Source organism: Girardinichthys multiradiatus, chromosome 14 (genome assembly GCF_021462225.1).
Source record: "Girardinichthys multiradiatus isolate DD_20200921_A chromosome 14, DD_fGirMul_XY1, whole genome shotgun sequence".
Lineage (NCBI taxonomy): Eukaryota > Metazoa > Chordata > Actinopteri > Cyprinodontiformes > Goodeidae > Girardinichthys > Girardinichthys multiradiatus.
The window spans coordinates 43,143,627-43,164,886 of NC_061807.1; the positions used below are offsets into that span (position 1 = coordinate 43,143,627).

Consider the following 21,260-nt stretch of genomic DNA (forward strand, 5'->3'; position numbering starts at 1 on the left):
TCATAGATTCTCAGAGTCCTCTCAGAGAGCTCATATCTTAACCTGAAAATTCCTACCAAGGAGTCTCTGTTTAAGAGTGATCCAGAGGAGAACAAAAGGAAGAGAAAATCGCACTGAACAAGGAGCAGAGCCTACTGGTGGAGGAGAAGAGAGAAGGGTTGAAAGGTAGATTCATTTTTCTTATCATAGATAGATAGATAGATAGATAGATAGATAGATAGATAGATAGATAGATAGATAGATAGATAGATAGATAGATAGATAGATAGATAGATAGATAGATAGATAGATAGATAGATAGATAGATAGATAGATAGATAGATAGATAGATAGATAGATAGATAGATAGATAGATAGATAGATAGATAGATAGATAGATAGATAGATAGATAGATAGATAGATAGATAGATAGATGGCACACCAAAACTGCACATCACATCAAATTAGTCAGCCAGTTAATTTAACGTTTATTTTTTTGTCATAATAAACCACAATATCAGAGCAGAAACCCCTTGACATTTTTATTTTGCAATAAACATTTAAAATTCCAACGTACTATTTTATTTATAAATCACAGCATTTACCAATTTTACATCAACAAGGTCAAGACCTAACTTTAATAGTCAATATGTTACACAGAAAAACCAAATAAACTCAGTTAAACAAAGTGAAAAATATGTCATACAGGTCATATTCAGATTTTTGCCCTACCTATAGAAAGCCCCTCCATTCTTCACTCTTACGTTCTTCACAAATTCCCAAACATTCATCTTCTCATCTTGCAACCCCTACTTCCAATTACCTCCAAAGTCCTGCTGCCTTTTCAGAACGTCTATGCCAACATCTCAGTGTAAGACTTTAAAACTTTAAAACAGCAAAGTGTGCCAATATCAGGCCTGCTTTGGAAAAACCACAGTATGTACAAAGTATACACAGAGTACATTTCCCCCAAATCACACAAAGAAAACAAATGGAAAGAATGACTCATATCTAGAGAAACTGGTGACTGGTAAATGATGTACTAACCTCCAAAGAAGTGGGATATTATGACCAAAACCATAAGTAGACTAGTAAGGTTGAGAGGATGACTCCATCAAAAAGTGGATTATTTTAGTTTTACCTAAAAAAGCAAAAACTATATACTGTGTACATAATATATATAGGTCAAGACCTAACTCATTTTGAGTAGTCTAAAGCATTTCAGATCAAAATTTAAAAAAGAAAATCAAAACATTATTTCTATAAATCATAATAAAATAGTACTCTGGAATAATGATGATGCCAAACATCTTAAAAATCAGAGTAGCAACGACTGTCCAGCAGGTCCACATTCTCAAAGAAACTGGGTACAAATAAAAGGCAACATGTGACATTACTTCTATTTCAAAATTAATGTTTGAAAAATGTGCATTAAAGTAAATTATGCACATTAAGTGCTTTGAGTCAGCACCGACCTGTGTGCATCATAAAGCACGAACACATAAGAAATCATCATGACAATTCAAGTCGTAAAAACGTTTCAGTAAATTCAGCAAAATAGAAACATACAGGTAAGAGGTACTTACATTAATAACTGTTCGAAGATGTTGTCTAAAATGGTTTTAATAAAACTGATTTCTTCCAATTTTAAAATAAGAGTTTGACATATTAAATAAAGAATTTTCTAAATCAAACCCTATTTAGCTTTAAGAGTGAATAATGAGTCACTTCAACGGCAATTCATTCATTCTTTGTTTAACAGTGATGTAATAAAAGCATGAAATACAGGCCTGTAGAAAGTCAAAAATGTGAAGCAGCAGTTAACATACAAATACCTGAACAACATATACAGCATATCATTCATCATATTTAACATCAGTGTAAAACAATGAAGAGGACCATCCCAGAGCAGGCCAATAACCTCAGAAGCCCCAGTCCTGCAGGGACGAACAAAAACAAGAAAGTTCTTATGAACACAGCATTATCCCAAAAAACCCAAATCACTCCACTCAGCTTGATGCTGCTGTGTTGTGTGGGGATGGCGTGTGGAAACTGTGTGGAAACTGCAAATTAGACTCTTCTGGCTTTCTTCATGTCAGTCTGTTTTTCTTTAATTCTGTGTTTTTCCTGTACGGCACTTTGGTTAGTATTGTTATTGGTGTTAAAGTGCTTTAAATATACAGTGGTATACTATGGTACAGTGGTAATAAGGCATGAAGGGGAAATTTATAGAGTGCATCTCCAGAGTTAGCATGGGCCTTGTGGCTAGTTCTCTGATTAATGCTGTCCTTGCCCAGCCAGTTTAGGTGGACGTCCATGTCTTGGTAGGTCTGCAGTTGGTCTGTCCTCAGATGATGGATTGAACAGAGTTCTGTGAGATGTTCAAAGCGTGGGATGTTGTTTTAGAACCTAACCCTACTGAAAACATCTCCACAACTTCCTTCCTGACCTGTCTGCTGTGTTTCTTGGTCTCCATGATGCTGTTTTGTTCTCTAGTGTTCTCTAACATACCTCTGAGGCCAGAAGCTGAAAGGTCAGTGAGACGAGAGGAAAGTAAACTAATGTCAATACAACAAATTTTATGTGAAAGGTCTTACAAACCAGCTCAGGTAGGGATGAAGGAGAAATATGGGCTTGCCACCATCAAAGAGAAGACATGTTAGTTGTTAGCACTGCTGCCTCTGACCAAAAGGTCCCGGGTTTAACCTCACCTGGAACCTCTGCGTGTATGAACTTTGCATGTTGTCTCTGTACAAACTCCTGGGACATCTAAAAATAACTGCCCAATTTAAAGTGCTGTAAGGTGATAAGTATATGTACATTTTTGTCTGCCCTGTCCCACTGGCCACCCTGTTTATGTCCCCTATCTTTTGCCCATCAACCTCAAGAGATAAGAACCTGGTCCACCAATGACCCTAAAAGAGTAAAGCAGGTGAAGAAAATATGTGGATGGATCATTTGGGGAGAAGTTCCGAGCCTTTGAGGTTTAAAGGCCTCTTTACTATCACCCTAATCTTCGTCTCCCTCCAAAGATTCCCTATTGGATTCAAGGCAAGACTCCAACTAGTTGGCTTTAAAATATTAATATTACTTCCAGTCAAAAGAAGCATGTTGGTCAAATTAAAAGATTAATTTTAACCTAAATCTGCCAGGGTATTTATAATTTGAGGTCTGACTGTAGCACCCTCCCAACATGAAGCTTCAGCCTGAAAGTAATCTTAAATGTATATCATTTCACCACCATGGGCTGTTTTTTAATGCACAATTTCTCCCCTAGAACTCTGGTTTAGCCCTGATCCCTGAAGCTAAAGTGCCTGGAGTAAAATGCACCTGTAAATTACAAAAGAGGGCAAAACAGTGTTAAGAGATCAATTTGCCTGACTGCTCTGTTGGATTTTAACAAGCATACTTCTCTTCAGTGCAAGCATTTCCAGCCTGTAGAGAATATCTGCAGCCAGACTATCTTTTTCTTTGTAAACATAACTGAGCTCTCCAGTATGTGGGTATTATTGTCAAACGAGAAGGGGAACTCCAAATGTTCCTCCAAAGTGCAGCTGAGGCTATTTGCTGCTGTGTTGCATGCTGTGTTTGTGTAATGAACCTGACTTCTCACTCTCTCCATCTTTAAATGACTGCTCCTATAAAAAGCCAGCTGGTACTGCTGCAGCTCTAAACTGCCAGCCAGAATCCTGATATCCGGCAGCAGCTGAGAAGCCCTTCAGTACACACAGATAACAGACACCTGCCAACACCTGACCCTTTCCTCCTGAGCGTTCTCATACAAACATGTAACATCCTTACTGATGAAGACTCTTATGTCAATATAATCTTTTGATAATTTCATAAAGTCATTTCATAAAAATGATTATGAGTCTTTGATGTACAGAGGGGCATTTTATCACTTTAAAACTGTACCATGGCTGTTTCACTTATCATGCATTGGAGCTTAGAATTGTACGTGATTCATTGCAAACATCCTTATCATTCTTATCCAGAACTGAAAAATTAAATGATTTTTGTAACAGTGAATATGCTTACTAAAACAAGCCAATACAATCCTTTCTAGTTCCCAAGAAATTCAGGGTTCTGTTCAGAGGTTTCTTCCACTCCTCATGCATGTAAACGTCATAATTATTTTAGGCATTTAATGACAATGTTGAGACACCCTTCTTTTTTGCAATGTTTTTTTATTTTGCATTGCATTTTTTAGTTGTCTGTTTGGTAATGATAAATTTAGCTGCTGAAATCTCCAGCAGAGAATGTCTTCACTGTATCTTTGAAGTGATGGCTTGTCATTTTTACTTTTGCACCACATGTAAACATCAGTGGCCATCTTCACAAACATTGTTTTCTATAATATGAATGCTACTTTCACTGCATTGTTATTGAGATATATTTTCGCTTTTTCCTTTCATGTCTTGCGTAACTGTCACTGGACGACATCATTTAAATGTTTTTTCTATATTGTAAACACAATGGTTTTTCAGCTTTCGCTTTGTTGGACATGTCCCTGTAAATATCTTTTCTACGTTGAGTTTCCCATTTGGACGGTAGTGGTTGTTCTTGTGTGGATGTATTTTCTACACTGTGTATAAGGTTTCTTTGCCATGTAGTAAACAAGATTTCATTTCAACATTGTGAATAATGTGCAGCTTTTTCTCTTTGGTTTTTCAAAGAAATGTATATGTTGCTCTTGTGGAAGGCTTTCCAATGATCTTTTGTTTTGGGGGCAGGGGCAATTTGACTTACGTCATTTCAACAGCCATATCTCACTTCTAAACACTTTAATTCACCATGTACCTGTAGTGCACCAGCCATGGATAGAAACATGGATTAAATATGGAATGAACTGTACACAATCAAAGAGACTGGTAGAACTCTGCATCTTTCACGTCTTGTCACAGCTGGAATCTCAGTGATGTCATGCAGTCACTGAAACAAAAACACTTTACTGGTTGAATTTCATTCTCTTCCATGAATCCCAGAGAGCTGGACAGGAGAAGCAATGTGCCTGAATGTTCGACTTTCCAGAGTTGACTAAGATCTGATGGTCGAATATGCACCGATTGACTGCAACCACAAAGTTATGTATGATCTGCTGCCCAAATAATCCAGCGTTTATGCAAAAGGGTTAATAAGACAAGCGTGCCTTGATCTTTCCTTTTTGAGGTTCTACAGAGAAGCAACATCCGAGATTTACCAACAAAGACCCTATCTCTAATCCTGTCAAGTGAAGCAGATTTCCCCACAACGTGGAGAAGAAAGTATCTGAACCATAGCTCTGCATGCTGATGCAGCCTGTCCCCTGCTACTACTGACAATAGCTTTAACGTATCTTTGTTTGTGCCCACCACATGGCTAGTCTGGGCCAACTCCACCACAAATCACCCATTGGACCTCACGTCTCCCTTCTTCAGAACGGTTCACATAAGAGGTGGTGTTTGAGCATAGAAAATTAGTTAAAGATTAAATAATCTAAATATAGTTTATTTGATGATGTTTTGCTTGGTTTGTTGTGCAAAAGCCAAACTATTTTTAAGTGCTAGCATGCTATTTGCTCAGCTAATGTGAACTGATCTTTCAGCCTTGAGGCAAATTTTTTGTTCTGTGTTGTATATTAAAATTAAAGACAAACTTCATTTGCCGGGCAAAGGTGGTGACAGTGGTAGAAGTTAGTTCTGTAACCAGTGGGTTGTAGTTATTTACAATACAATGAAAGTAGCATTATATTTTAGTTTGAATCTGTGCTCTGTCTGTCTCAGTCGTGTCCTTGGGCAAGATACTTCACCCGCCTTGCCTGCTGATGGTGATCAGAGGGCTTGGTGGCGCCACTTCTGTCAGTCTGCCCCAGGGCAGCTGTGGCTACAATGTAGCTTACCACTGTCAACGTGTAAATGGGTGGATGACGGATTGTAGTATAAAGCTGTTTGGGGACTTGATAAAGCGCTATACAAGTGCCGTTTACCATTTGGTGGTTTTAAACACAGGTCGGCCGTAACGAGCCGTCAACGCCAATATGCATATTAATCTTTGTATTAATGGTATTTTCAAGGTACATGTTTGAATTTAAAGAAGTGGTGAACAAGCTATAATCTTTCCTCTGTTAGCTACAACCACTAACGGCTAATGCTAGCGCTTAGTAAAGTCAAATGTTTACACACGACATGTCACCTTTTTGTGAGTCAATAGATGTTCCTCGTCACCATTTCAGTAGTCTGTTACTCCATGTGATGGCTAGTTAAGACATTAAGAATCAACCATCCAGAACGGTTATTAGTTTCCAATCTAGAAAATAATATTTCCTCAAATATTATTTTACTGAATAAGGACAGCTAATTAAACAACATTGAGAGTTAATTATCGAGAAGGTTATTTTTTTATTCAGCAAAACAGTCTTTAAAATATAATTTTTATAAAATAATGTTGTATCTACTCTTCTGATTTGTTTTCATTTACAACTTCCTCCAGATAAACATTGGTTCTCAAACATAGATAACACTGAATGGTACTATTGCATTATTTTGGTCATATTATTGGTTAAGGTTTTATGGGTTCCCTTGCTCCTTTATTTGTACATATTTTATTAGTTTCTTTATACCTTCATTTCTCCTAGTTTAGTTGAATTGTTCTAGCCTAGTAAAGAGTTTGTTACTTGTAATTTGTCCAACATGAAATTAAATTATTTTGTTGATAAAGAAATTGTTTTGAATTTATTCCATGTGTGTGCAGAGTTTTGCTGATCAGTAATGCCAGAGCTTAATTCGCTCTTTCATCTTTTGTCCTAATGTCACCGGCATATTGGGCTGGTATTCCAAGGACAATACTTGACAGACTTGGTTATTTATGGAAATATTAACTAATATAAGCATCCAGATTGCACAACATACCTCAAACAAGTCTCACTGCACACTTGAAAGACTTTCGTGAATACTCTTCTTCTAATGGTCAAATGCTATAGCTAGTAATAACAACTGTGATCAATCAATAAAACTGTTTAAGGAGGTTTTCAGTAAAACCAACACAATGTTTAAATAGAGTATTCATTGCTTTGGGTAAATGGTCACCTTTGACAACTCTAACAAGTAACTGGATCCTAAAACATGCAATTAAGACTCATCTGAATACTGACAGGGTGACACATAAAGGCCCACAGAGACTGAATATTACTTGTCAGCAAGAAGAGAAACTGAGGGTCATTCCTCTGCAAAATGAATGATGATCCAAGTTATATATAAAATATGTTTCATACTTGTGTCCTGGTGCAGATTTCCTGGTGACATTGTTTTATATGTAGCTGCTAAGAACATTGAATCTGTTTCCACACAACAGTACTGATATTTGGAGTTTGTGGCTGGATGGGTCCTCAAGGGTCTGATCTGTGACTAACAGTCAGGATTTTAATCTACTGGTAAATGGAATAATTATCAAAGAAGTCTCAGAAGTAAAATATCTTAGTATCGTCTTGGATTCTCAATTAAAATTTGACAAACGTGAAGATTTGAAGCAGAATTGCAAGCTAGCTTGCATATTTTTACAGTGATTAGAGACTATCTACCATTTCATGCTGCAAATATTTATTCATGCATTCTGTGATTTGTTTTTCTCCCTACCCATTCAGAGTAGTGAGGAAAACATCAAGAAACCTTTTGGTTCCCTTCAGAGCTTCTGGTTCAGTAACTTGATGAGCATTCATCAAGAATTGTAAGGTAAAACAGATGACACACTTGGCCCTGTCTTTCAGTGTTTAACCCTGTCTCTTCTAGACATAACTGGCTGAGCTTCTACTATGACTAACTGTATGTGCTCTCTTTCATATTCTAGGCTTGAAAACTGGTTCAGAGTTCATCTGCTTAGCTGTCTTTCTCTCCTAGATGACGCCACTAAGCCACTTTATCTTTTATCTTATCTTATCTTATCTTATCTTATCTTATCTTATCTTATCTTATCTTATCTTATCTTATCTTATCTTATCTTAAAGGAGCTATAACCATTCATGTTTTATTTTTCTTTCCCATAGAAAGTACTCCTGGATCATTGCTTCTGTGTTCTTTTTCTGTCTCTGCTCTGTTCTCTCAAACCTCCAGTGGGTCATGGCAGATGGCCGCTCACACTGAGCCTGGTTCTGCTGGAGGTTTCTTCCTGTTAAAAGGGAGTTTTTCCTCTCCACTGTCGCTACATGCATGCTCAGTATGAGGGATTGCTGCAAAGTCAACACCAGTGACTGTCCACTGTCTCTACATGCTCATCCAGGAGGAGTGAATGCTGCAAGTCTCTGACTAGATGCAATCTGCTGGGTTTCCTTTGATAGAAAACCTTTTAACCACTCTGAATAAATAACTGAATCTGACTGCACTGTTTGATAGTTAGGATTAATTGGAATGTATGTACCTGACTTGAAATCTGTATGATTCAATTGAATTGACTTTGCAATGCGCCTTGAGATGACATGTGTTGTGAATTGGCGCTATATAAATAAAACTGAATTTAATTTAATTAAATTAGAACCTCTCTGGGACAGACAGCCTTCTCTGTCTGAGGGTCTACATGATGAACTCTTCACCCATAAAACTGTACCTGGAGGAGTTGCGTAAAAAGCACGTTATGTGGTCATGAAAGATTGCTATCATTATTTTTTTTTATTTTTTTTTTTTGATATTGTGTTTTGTTTTTATGAACATTCTTGCCTGGTTGAGTGTTATGTTTTTACTCTCTTTTGTTTTTGTATTTTTAAACTTTGTATAATTTATTTTGTTCTTATGTAAGCAACCCAACTGGGGACAGGCTTTGTAAATTAGCTTCGGCTAGACATTATGAAGTCTTTCGTTAACAGACACCAAACACTAGTCATTATAAAAATAAATAAAAAGAAATAAAGTAATGCATTTCCAAATCAAAAGGTAAGATCTGGTGCAATTACATTGGATATAACAAAAAGTGTTAAAATGAACAAGCTGAATCATCTCAAAGCCCTTTTCACCTCTAATGTAACTTTTGACTTGCAAATTTTATGAAAAATGAATGCATCTTTTATTGGGGAAAATTTGAAAATCTAAAAAGGAGAAATAACCTGGTTGTAACACCTCTAAGGTAATCTTTTGCTGAAGCAGCTTTTGATTTAGTTTCAGCATTCATTCTTCTTGGGTTCTGTTATATCCATCCATCCATGCATCCATCAATCTATTTTCTATCCCTGCTTGTCCTTGCAGGGTCGATGGTGCCTATATTTATTATGCGAGAGGCAGGAGACACCTTGGACAGGTTACCAATCCATCACAGGGCAACAAAGAGAGACACAGATAAAACAACCATGCACACACACACTCACACCTAAGGGCAATTTAGAGAGATCAATTAACCTAACAGTCATGTTTTTGCACTGAACTAAATATATACCATAACACAGTACGCTTCTCCTGATGGATTCTGTAGAACAATAAGAACATTCTGATCCTTTTAAACCTCTCTGCAAATAATGGCTTTAGTTGAAAGATGCAATGAGCAAGTTTTCAGAAATTTCTGCTAGGAGAGCTCAGTTTTTTTATTATTAATCAAATTTGCTATAAGTGATTTTACTCAAGAAGAATGGTGGTTCAATAAAGTTTGGTTTAAGGATGTGCAGACTTCTACAACCAGATTATAGCAGCTTTTTATCTTCTTTTAATTTTTTTACTTTAACAAATATATTTTTTAGTTTAATATTACAGGATTAATATCATTCTAACAATGAAAAAAGTTCAGAAATTATTTATTAATGGTATTTATTGCCACTGTAGCTATGCAATGAACACTGTCTTTTGTCTGTTGTTTAAAATGTTTGCATGATTGTTTTATTTCAACTTGCAGAAAGTTCAGATGCTGTGACAAAAGATTTGATGAACAAATAAAATAGGTCTTGTAAATAATTACAGAGAAAAGGTCAGTTTTAACCCTACTTTCAGTGACTTTTTAAAATTATCCAATCATTTCCTTAAGCTTAAACTCCTGCTTATTTTCTCTAAAACATTGTTCAGATTTAGTATTTTATACTGACATTGTTATTTTCCCCAAAGAAAGTAACTTTAAAAATAAACGACCGAAGCCTCTGACTGGAATGATTCTGTCCAACATGGCAGTACAGTTTTAAAATGACCAAGAACAAATGATTAATGTGGTTTGTGATTTTCAGTCCCTCCGGAGGCAGAAATAAGGGAATATGAGAAGGACTTACCTGTCCACCTGAGCTGCAGTTCATCTATGCTCTACCACAAAACTCATGGTGGTCCCGTCGAACGAGGGTGGGGCGATGATCCGTGGCCCTTGCTGGGAGGTGATGCTGATGACTGGCTGATTGATGCTGGAGAATCCATGGTGTGGCCTGTTGGATGCGCCCTGCTGCTGAGCCCCTGAAACTGCCTGAGGAGACATCCCAGTTGCCATATAGAAGGGACTCTCCATGTACATTCCCTCAGCCAGCTGTGACGAAGCCTTCTCCACGCTCTCTGTCTCCAATGGCACTGACATCTGTGACTGTACCAGCGTTCGGGCAGGTATCACTGAAGATGCTGACATGAAGCCTGGGTAGATCATGTAGGCTTGACCATATGCCCCAGGACTGAGCGCCAGCGGTGAGATAGGCATTGGTACCGGTGTCATCGGATGCTGCGGCATTGGTACATCCACGTACTGGCCTGTTTCTGGGTCAAAAAGGCGCTTTGTGGCTGGGGACACTGGTGTGTCCACCAAGTAGTAGTTTCCAGTGGTGGGATCCAGCAGCATTTTCCTCTGTGTGGCCTGAAAAGGGTCCAGGGTGGGAGCTGGAGTTATTGCTGGGGAAAAACAATACACCTGTGGCTGATTGGCAGACACAGCCAATGGCAGGGACTGATAAATAGCAGCAGAAGGAATCTCTGGTGAATGGGTCTCCATTACAATGCTGGAACGTTTTGTCCTCTGACTGTGGTCCTCCTGACGTCTAGAGAAATATTCTTCATGTCCTGCAGGAGGGCTTGGCAGTGTTTGATGGTGAAATGTCTTTACTGATGTTTTATCTGCAGATACAGCAGGTTTGCTGTTGCTGGGCTGAGATTTAAGTGGGATGGTTAAGTAGTTTTCATTGTCAACGGATGTACCTGAAGTTTGATGTTCAAATCGCATCACACCCCTTGATTCACCATCTTCCTTCCCACTAATTCCTGTCCGACTGGTTTTTAATGGCAAAGGCAGTTTAGGGGACTTTGGTGCAAAGGTGTTGCCACTGAAAGGTGTGTGCATGATGGTGTTTGGTTGACAAACATTAGCAGTGTAGGCCTTGGGTTTGGAGCTAAAGCTGGACATGTTCTCGTTCCCTGTGGTGCCAAATGTTTGTACTGATTTAGTAACCAACCTCTCATCATGACTGTTGGATGTCTGAAACACTTTAAGCAGATCTTTGTCCACCCACCTTAGGGAGCTGTCAGTGCTGGGGGGTGCTGATAATGCTGGGGGTGTCTTGTCTATATTGAGGGTGAGGTCTCTGGTGACTACCTTGTCTATGTTGAACGCTCTCCCTCCTCTTTCCTCAGACTCATGCTGCTCTGCGCTGGCTATCAGTGACAGCACATGGCTGTCTGTCAGAAGCTGAGGCTGATTCTTTCTTTTCCACTCATTTTTTTCGAACACATAAAGTTGCTCCATGGTTTTCACAGCCGCCTGGAGTTTCTCCAAAGCCACCTGATTTGCCACCTTTGACTCTGGTTTATTTTCTGCCATCTCTAAAACTGTTTCTTGCTTTGTTATGCCTATTTTGCTCTCACTGCTCATCCCATTGCTTCCCTCTGAGTTTTTGGAAGTATTTGGTGCTCTCCCTGATGCCTTCTGGGGTGGAGCACTCTTAGCGCCCTCTGGAGACGATCTGCGTGTGTCAGACTGCTCCTGTTTAATTAACTCAAGGCTTCCTGTAGGTTTTTCGGCATTGTTAGTATTTACAGACTGACATTTTATCACTATAGGGGATATAGAGTCAGGATTCCTATTGTGCAGTTGCTTATTTTGCTCGGAGTGACTTTCAGAGCTATTAGAGCTGGATTTGTTTTCGTTGTTATCCAAAGAAACAAAGTGATAACAGCTTTTAACCAGTTTACGCACATCTCTGACTTGGTGAATGGGAGTTTGTAACTTCCCTTTATTATCTCTTATGTCTCTAACCATGAAATGTGGAACTTTATCTGAGGACTCACCCTTCAGAGCCGCAGCCAAGGCTTGGCATTTAAAGTCCTCTGTTCTGATCAGGCCCGGTGCGCCAGAGGTGATATTCGGGGCGCGCAGCTTGGAGACCCCAGACTGTTCCGTCTTTTTGTCTCTGACGCTTCTCAGGTTGATTTTAATTTCCGGGGATTTGGATGTTGTAGAGTTCCTGGAGTCTGTGACGTATAAAGTGTTGCTTCCGTTTCGGGAATAAGCTCCCCTGTGAAGCTGCGGGCCCACCTCTCCGTCGCTGGGCAGTAGCTGGATACTTGGCACAAACAAATGAGACATTTTAGTTAGTTTACCGCAGCCTGCAGAGGACGGACCCGCCTCACTTTCTTTGTCGTTAACTGGAGGGAGCTTGTCCTCCAGAGTTTGATGTTTTTTATGATCCTTTTGAAACCCTAGCTCCTCGTCCTTCCAGCATCTGAATGCGCTATTTTGGCTGCGAAGCAGTGCGCCTTTTTTAGTATCAATCTCAGCTTCATTGGCAGAGTTTAAATTAGTTTGTGTTGCGGGAGCAGACTCGTCTTGCCTCTTACTATTACATGAGCCGCTGTCCACAATGCCCCCTAATTCATCCACGCACATTATAGCATAGTCGGATCCGCTCTCAGATAACTTGGAGTTCTGTCTGTCCAGCTCCCTGCTCCCCTTACTGTCTCTTTCCTGCTGCACAAAGCACGGAGAGGGCGCCTGGTGTGGCTCACTGATCTCCCCTCGCTCCATCCTGCGCTCCTGCTCGAACTGCATCTTCTTAGAAAGAACATTTTTGATCAAACTGGAGGCGAAGATGGCTTTCTTATGCGTATCTTCCATGATTTTAGAGGGCTGCTTGCTGGCCACTCTCTGCTGGCTGCTCTGTAGGTTCTTGGTAACCTCATCCGTGGAACGTGATCCTGCAACATTTTGCACACCGTTAGTGCGCCTTTCTCCCCCAGACATTCCTGATTTTACATTGCAGCGAAAATTCAGAGTCTCTGTGAGTCTGATCACTCCACTGTGGCCCTGCCCAAACTTCCCCATCAGCTGGATCTGCTTGGATGACGAGGCGCTGTGGGGGTTGGCATTCAAAGTAAACATCTTGCTGGTGGGCGGTTTGATGCCCTTATAACCTCTGTTGTCCCTGTTTTTGGCTGTTTCATATGAGGCCGCTGAGTTTTGACAGGAAACCACACTTGGATCCAGTCCCTGAGACATGTTCACGTTGCCATATTTCAGATCCAGAAACGTGGACCACTTGTTTATCCCTAGGCCATGCTCTGATGCAGACGACTCACTGGAGGTGCTGAAATTGATAGCATCAAAGTAAGGGTAGGCCAGGCTCTTGAAGGCTCTGGCTGTGAGGTTGCGCACCTCCTTGTCAGCGTCGTCCAGCTCGCTGACGGCGCTGGACGTGCCGCTGGAATACTCTGGGACCTCTTTTCCCCTCAATCTGCCGCCAAAGTGCATGCGTCCGGGAGCGGCTATGAAACACTTCGCCCTGTCACACAAGGTCTCTGCCTTCCCATCCACTCCCCTGAACACATAGCGGCTCATGTCTCCGGCGCGCCTGGCATGATAAAGGATATTTTCCTCGTCTTGGATGCTGCTGGGGTCATTTATAGCTCGGGATGTGGTTCTGATTGACAGGTGGATCTGTCCCCCGCTGCTGCCACCGTGCTGCTTCTGTTCGGGCTCGTCTGACCCGCAGAACTTGGCCGCGTCGCACAGATCACTTTCAAGCAGAGTGCTGACCGTTGCTGCAGCCGCTGCGGCATCCTGGGAGCGGGGCGGACGACCGGCCCCCCTCTCCCCCGCAGCTCCGCCGCCCTCGAAGGAGTAATCCACAAACGAGTACACCTGACTGTCATCTTCAATGTCCCAGCTGGTGGAGGAGCCCACGCCCAGGTCGTAGTCCCCTTCATGGTCAGAGAGCTCCGATAGCTGAATCCCGTGCGTGGTAATGTAATGGTCCTCGGTTACACACGGAACAGATTCATCAGAAAACACCAGACTGACATTATCCACCTCCTCACAGTCCTCCCACTCACTTCTCCCACTCAGATAGCTGTGGGTGCTGTGGGATTCCTCGTCGTGCTCTGCGTTCCCACTGCCCTGTCCTTTGGACACCTTGGTGTGCGTCACTGCACTCTCTCCACTTTTCACTCCTATTTGAGGGCAAGCGTCATTGTTTTTCAGGCAAGGTAAGGAAGATGGAGAGGGAACATTTCTCACGTCTTCCACACATTTCTCGCCTCTGGTATTGTCTCCTTCCTCCGCATTCATCTCGCTCAGATCAAAGTTTGGTTCCGAGGCGCAAACAGGTTCGAATACACCGTTTTTAACAATGACAGACACTCGGTTTCTCTGACCAAAGCGACAGTCTCTCTGGTCCTCTGACTCCAAATCAACGTACCTGGTTTCGTCCTTCGTCTCCAAGATGTGTTGCCCGTCTTTTTGGAGCAGATCTATCACCCGTCCGCTCGTTGACAACGTTTGGGCGCATCCCCTCTCAGTCTTCATGTCTGCAGCGGCGGTTCTAAGCTTACGTTTAGTGCCTGACACAAAGCAATCAGCGGAGATGGAGCCACCCAGGATCTCCGCTTCGTTCAGGCAGAGATGGTGCTGTGCACAAAGCTCTGCGTCCGGCGAGACAGACTCCTGTGACACCGGAGCGCCAGACATTCCGTCTGAGCGCACGTGAAGTCCTAAAAGGAACCAGAGACATAACTGGGTTCTGTCTAAGACACATGACTCAAGTCTGGGTCGGTAACCCTCCCCATGTACATTTTTTATATTTGCAGTTAAAAGTAAACACGTTAAACACGCCGAACAGTTTAGTAAGTATGATGTGCTCCATAAAGATGGAAAACATCCCATTATCTTCCATATAGAATAGATCAGAGGCACAAAGATCATTAGCCTTGAAAACAAAACTCATTATACGGTTTTCATTCATCTCAGTTTTCAACTTTGCGTTCAATTCAGTTTTTAAATTAGTTTATTTATACAGCGCCGATTAACAATATATGTCGTTTCAAGGCACTTTAAAAACCAAACAGATGCACTTTATATACGGAAACATACAGTCATATTCAATCAGTTAGAATATGCGTTCCGACTAGGCTCGTACCTTTAGAAAATAACAACCTTTAAGCAGGTATTAAACATACTTTCACTAAACTCACATTTCTGTATCAAAAAAATGTGTTTTTTATTGGTCTGATATAATAATCTAATCATAAAAAGAAAATCATCATAATTAACAGAAATAAAGGCTCCAAAACATGAGTCTGTATGCAATAATCTATATAACGTGTTTCACCTAATAAATTAAATTACTGAGATAATGAACTTTTCAGTAATATTCCAATTGATCAAATATGACTGTATATAATCGATTGAATCTAATACAATCAGATTCAAGTTCCGTTTATTATTCCAATTAGTAAAAAAAAAAGGTTTTCTATCTGCAGGGTCAGTGACTGCATCGAGTCACTGACCCTGCAGCAATCCCTCATACTCAGCATGCATGTAGGGACAGTGGACAGGAAAACTCCACTTTGGTAAGTCAGACCCTTTCTGTTATGTGTTCACTTTACTTCCTGTTTTCTTCCTATTTCTGAGTCTCTTGTTGGTTTGGATTCTTCTCTTCTGTTTGTGTTCTGCTGACTTGTTTCTGGTCTCTGTGTTTAGGTACTGTTCTGCCATTTATTGTTTTTAGTTCTCTCTGTTCTCTGGTTCTCATTCAGTTGCTCCCACTCTATTAATTAGTCTCATCTGTTTCATCTCCTACTGATCGGTTCTCCTCAATATATGTTCCCCTTTGGTTCTTCAGTCACTGCTGGCTCATCTGCCCTTCTCTGCCTCCCTCCATGTGCCTGGTCTCCATCCTTGGATTTGTTCAGCTTCATGTTATTTAGTTCACAGTTTGGGATTTTGGAGCTGGGACTTTGCTTTTGTAAGTTTCCGTTTGACTTATTAAATTACTCTGTCCTTGCATCCACCTCTGCCTCCCTCTCGCCTGTATTTGGGTCCTCCACACATCCACCTCTGCAACCGTTACACTAAGATTAGATTTAGAAGAGTAAATCAAATAATTACCCCAATCCTAGAAAAGGTTGACATCAAAATTTAAAAAGAAATTGTCTTTCTGACCGACTCCTACATGACTGGCTCAGCCCTGCCCGGAGCACAGATAAGATTTCTGCACAGAGCAATGACTTGGTGTCTGTTTTTAGAAATACACTCTGACTAAATGGGAAGAGTGCAGCTGTGAGAGGTGGAGATGGTTGCAGAACTGTGTGGTGACCCCCTCAGATGGAAGCAGTGTGACAGATAAACGCCTGAGTGAGTACAACTCATCAACAACATACCAGCTATTAAAGAGAGAGCCACCCAGGATATTTAACTGCTGCTGCTTGCACTGGGGTCAGTCTGTGTCGGCAGGGGCCACGCTGGAGTCCAAGGACCACCAAGAAGATTATATCACTGATTATGTAAAATATTGACTTATTGTTCTCTTATCTAATAAAAATCTGTCTGAAGGGTAAATTGTCTTCATCAAGACAACTAATTACACAAACCTCATACAGAAGAATGCAATGGAATATATTATAAAAATTAATTTATTCACCGAATTATAATATTGACGCTTCAGCTAAGAATCAAATTATTATTTTGGATTCAAACAATAATTGAAAGAATCAGTTATTAATTAACCTACAACTTATCACACTCATATAGTTTAAGAAAAATGTAAGTAACAAAAAATGACAAAAAGATTAAATCAATTTACCCAAAGGGGAATTCTGGGAGGAAATGAGAATGAAAGTTCACAGTATTATTAGCTGAGTAAAGATTCAGCTTCATTAAATTCCCCCCCTCTGTCTCTGTTTCCCCCTCTCTCTCTTTCTGAACGGTGAACTGTAGGATTTTGTGCATACTTTGGATTTTCCAATACTTCACTGAAGTCTGAAGAAAGGTTTTGGAGAACCAGGAAAGGAAGGCTTCTAAGGTCTGGCAGAACCTAATGAGACAAACTGATAAGGGACCTTATTATTTAGCCTTGGGTCTCATTCGGTCACCTCAGCTATTCCTCAACTCAGTGGATGGAGAGTCTCAACAGTTGTCTGAGCCACCCTCAGAGTTGTCACTTTAATGAGGCACCGCCAACTGTTTTCATCTGGGCACAGGTGTTGGATGTTTGGTGGTTCTTCTCTTTGGAATTCAGAAATAAATCGTGACCAGCCAAAGGTAATCCTGGTGAAAAGGTGGACTCTTCTCTATCCCAGGTGCTCAACGAAAGGTGGAAACAAATAAACGCTTGCTGTGAATAAAAAACAATACATTTTTTTTAACAAGTGTGTCATACCTGCTTTATTATTGTGACAGGCATCTTGCTTGATGGTGCTGATTCTGGGGGCTTCTCTAAATTGTCTCTCATTCTATTCTCTGCTGCAGTAATGAAAGCCATTGCAACCAGCCTCCACCATCCAAACTATCTTGCCAAAAATCTCATCCAGGGGGTTTGTGATTCCAAAATCCACTGTCATCTGTTCTTAGAGCATCCTGAGCACGTTGGCCTCAAAAGATGGTGGTGTGCAGCTAAGCTGTCCTTGTATTTCTTGTAGTGGCACCTTTTTCAGTGTGTAAGTTGTATCCATGTTTCATCTATTTTATTAACTGCTGTAATTGTGTTCAGCAATACCTGATGGGGTCCATCCCACCTGGGGCATGACCATTTTTTCCTTTTGATGACTTTTTTCAGAACCAAGAACTACACAAAGAAATTAGCCATTTTGGGGTCAAAAAGTCTTTGAATCTGATTCAAGACAAGTTTTACAGGGTCAAAATGCAGCAGGGCACAGAACATTTTGTGATCCGTGTGTGAAGTATCTAAATTCTGAGTGCAGCCAGAGTACCACTGATGCCCACTGTGACAACCCATCCACTTGAACTGGTTTCAATTGACTTTCTGCATTTTAGAGGCCTGCAAGCAATGTTATGAGTTTTTTCTGATAGTAAGGGATCATTACACTCGCTTGGCACAGGCCTATGCCACGAAAACTAAATAAGCAAAACCTGTTGTGGAAAAACACTCATGACTTCATCCTTCGCTTTGGGTTCCCTGACAAAATCCTCCAAATCATGGGCAGGGTATCTGAAAATCAGTTGATGGCACGGTTGCAGTGGTAACTGTCTGTTAGCAATCACAAGGTAAATGGCAAGTGGAGCCATTTAGGATGTTTTTAGGTGTTTTCTACCTGAAACAGCTATGAACTGGTGTTATTTATAGTTAGCATCTGTTGATATCCAAAAAGCCAAAAATTGTATCATTTTAATTAATATTTATGTGTAATTTATGTGGGAATTAAGTATGAACAGAAAGTGGGTCTTTGCTTAGTATTTCTGTCAGTGTTATTTTCCTGTATGCGCTTCTCTTTCATAGAAATAAATCTGATACTGAAAACAAAATGGGAACTGTGTATTTCCTCTTTAAATGATACTATCTGTTTGTATCTGTAATTTATTTTACAAAAGAATCCAACACCTTCTTAGTTTTAACAGAATAGGATAACATAAAAACGTAATATATAACGTTTTCAATATAACTGGATAGTTGCAGTTAACATTATTGGACTGTGCCTTTAATGCTGGTGAAGAACAGAGCTGCTCTAAATGTTGTTTGGAACATTTTCCTCTTTCTCAGGTTTTTTGTGTTTTTTGAATGTGGTTCATATTGCTAATCTGTTCTTGTTTAATGTTGAGGGACTGATTTTCTGAGGTTTTATTTATTAGACTTTATTAAAAGAAAGCAAAGCTGCCTAATTGTAGATACTTTAGCTGCCATGTAACTATATAAGAGTGGAACATCCTCTTTAATTTAAATACGTAATCTCAACTATATCTCAACTATAATCTCAACGATAATTTATCTTGAATACATCAGCATAAACCATTTGTCTTCTGCTGAACTGATTATCTCTGAGATGAACTGAAGAATCATTAAACATATCTGTCCACACATGGAGGTTCTGAAAGTCTTTTTTGTGTTAAATCACGTAAACTGTAAACTTTTCTACAACCTTCATAGAGACAAAAAACAATGTGGACTGTAGCTTTCACATGGATTCTAACTTTCTTTTTTATACAGCTTTGCCACACATTGGGCCTTCTTCAAATTTATTAACCAATGGAGGCCTGGATTTGGAGTCATACACAAAATCAAAGTGGAAAAACACACTAGAGGCTGATCCAACTTTGATGTAATGTCCTTAAAACAAGTCAAAATGAGGCTCAGTATTGTGTGTGGCCTCCACGTGCCTGTATGACCTCCCTACAACACCTGGGCATGCTCCTAATGAGATGGCGGATGGTCTCCTGAGGCATCTCCTCCCAGACCTGAACTAAAGCATCTGCCAACTCCTGGACAGTCTGTGGTGCAACGTGACGTTGGTGGATGGAGCGAGACATGATGTCCCAGATGTGCTCAATCAGATTCAGGTCTGGGGAACGGGTGGGCCAGTCCATAGCTTCAATGTCTTCATCTTACAGGAACTGCTGACACACTCCAACCACATGAGGTCTAGCATTGTCCTGCATTAGGAGGAACCCAGGGCCAACCGCACCAGCATATGGTCTCACAAGGGGTCTGAGGATCACATCTCGGTACCTAATGGCAGTCAGGCTACCTCTGGCGAGCACATGGAGAGCCATGCGGCCCTCCAAAGAAATGCCACCCCACACCATTACTGACCCACTGCCAAACTGGTCATGCTGAAGGATGTTGCAGGCAGCAGATCGCTCTCCACGGTGTCTCCAGACTCTGTCATGTCTGTCAGATGTGCTCAGTGTGAACCTGCTTTCATCTGTGAAGAGCACAGAGCACCAGTGGCGAAAATGCCAATCCTGGTGTTATCTGGCAAATGCCAAGCGTCCTGCACAGTGTTGGGCTGTGAGCACAACCCCCATTTGTGGACGTCGGGCCCTCATACCATCCTCATGGAGTCGGCGTCTGCACAAATGGTTAGAAAGATGACCTCCAGCAGGCCATTTTGCAGGGCTCTGGCAGTGCTCCTCCCGTTCCTCCTTGCACAAAAGTGGAGGTAGCGGTCCTGTTGCTGGGTTGTTGCCCTCCTACGGCGTCCTCCACGTCTCCTGGTGTACTGGCCTGTCTCCTGGTAGCGCCTCCAGGCTCTGGACTCTACGTTGACACACACAGCAAACCTTCTTGCCACAGCTCGCATTGATGAGCTATCCTGGATGAGCTGCACTACCTGAGCCACTTGTGTGGGTTGTAGAGTCCGTCTCATGCTACCACGAGTGTGAAAGCACCACCAACATTCAAAAGTGACCAAAACATCAGCCAGAAAGCTTAGGGACTGAGAAGTGGTCTGTGGTCCCCACCTGCAGAACCACTCCTTTATTGAGTGTGTCTTGCTAATCGCCAAAGATTTCCCCCTGTTGTCTATTTCATTTGCACAACAGCATGTGAAATTGATTGTCAATCAGTGTTGCTTCCTAAGTGGACAGTTTGATTTCACAGAAGTTTGATTTACTTGGAGTTATATTGTGTTGTTTAAGTGTTCCCTTTATTTTTTTGAGCAGTGTAGGTGTTACCTGTTTACACAGGTTACACCTACTGGAACCATTCTTCAAGTTTTCTACATGACATTTTCAAGCAGATGGCTTTAATATCATGTAACCCAAACGTTGAAGGAGGCGCCAAATCATAAATCATGCCTAGATAACCTAAATGGCTAGAGCTAGCTCTGCTTATAAACAAGTACAGGTCCTTCTCAAAAAATTAGCATATTGTGATAAAGTTCATTATTTTCCATAATGTCATGATGAAAATTTAACATTCATATATTTTAGATTCATTGCACACTAACTGAAATATTTCAGGTCTTTTATTGTCTTAATACAGATGATTTTGGCATACAGCTCATGAAAACTCAAAATTCCTATCTCACAAAATTAGCATATCATTAAAAGGGTCTCTAAACGAGCTATGAACCTAATCATCTGAATCAACGAGTTAACTCTAAACACCTGCAAAAGATTCCTGAGGCCTTTAAAACTTCCAGCCTGG

General features: G+C 40.8%; 1 protein-coding gene across 1 annotated transcript; it reads right to left on the reverse strand.

The window, feature by feature from the left end:
- Window positions 1-444: 444 nt before the first annotated feature.
- On the reverse strand, window positions 445-14,902 carry c14h4orf54 (chromosome 14 C4orf54 homolog). The gene is made up of 2 exons (XM_047385045.1): window positions 10,188-14,902; window positions 445-1,917 (listed from the first exon to the last, which is right to left on the reverse strand). The coding sequence occupies exon 1, from the start codon at window positions 14,846-14,848 to the stop codon at window positions 10,208-10,210; it is 4,641 nt and encodes a 1,546-aa protein (XP_047241001.1). The 5' UTR covers window positions 14,849-14,902; the 3' UTR covers window positions 445-1,917; window positions 10,188-10,207.
- Between the last annotated feature and the right edge of the window lie 6,358 nt (window positions 14,903-21,260).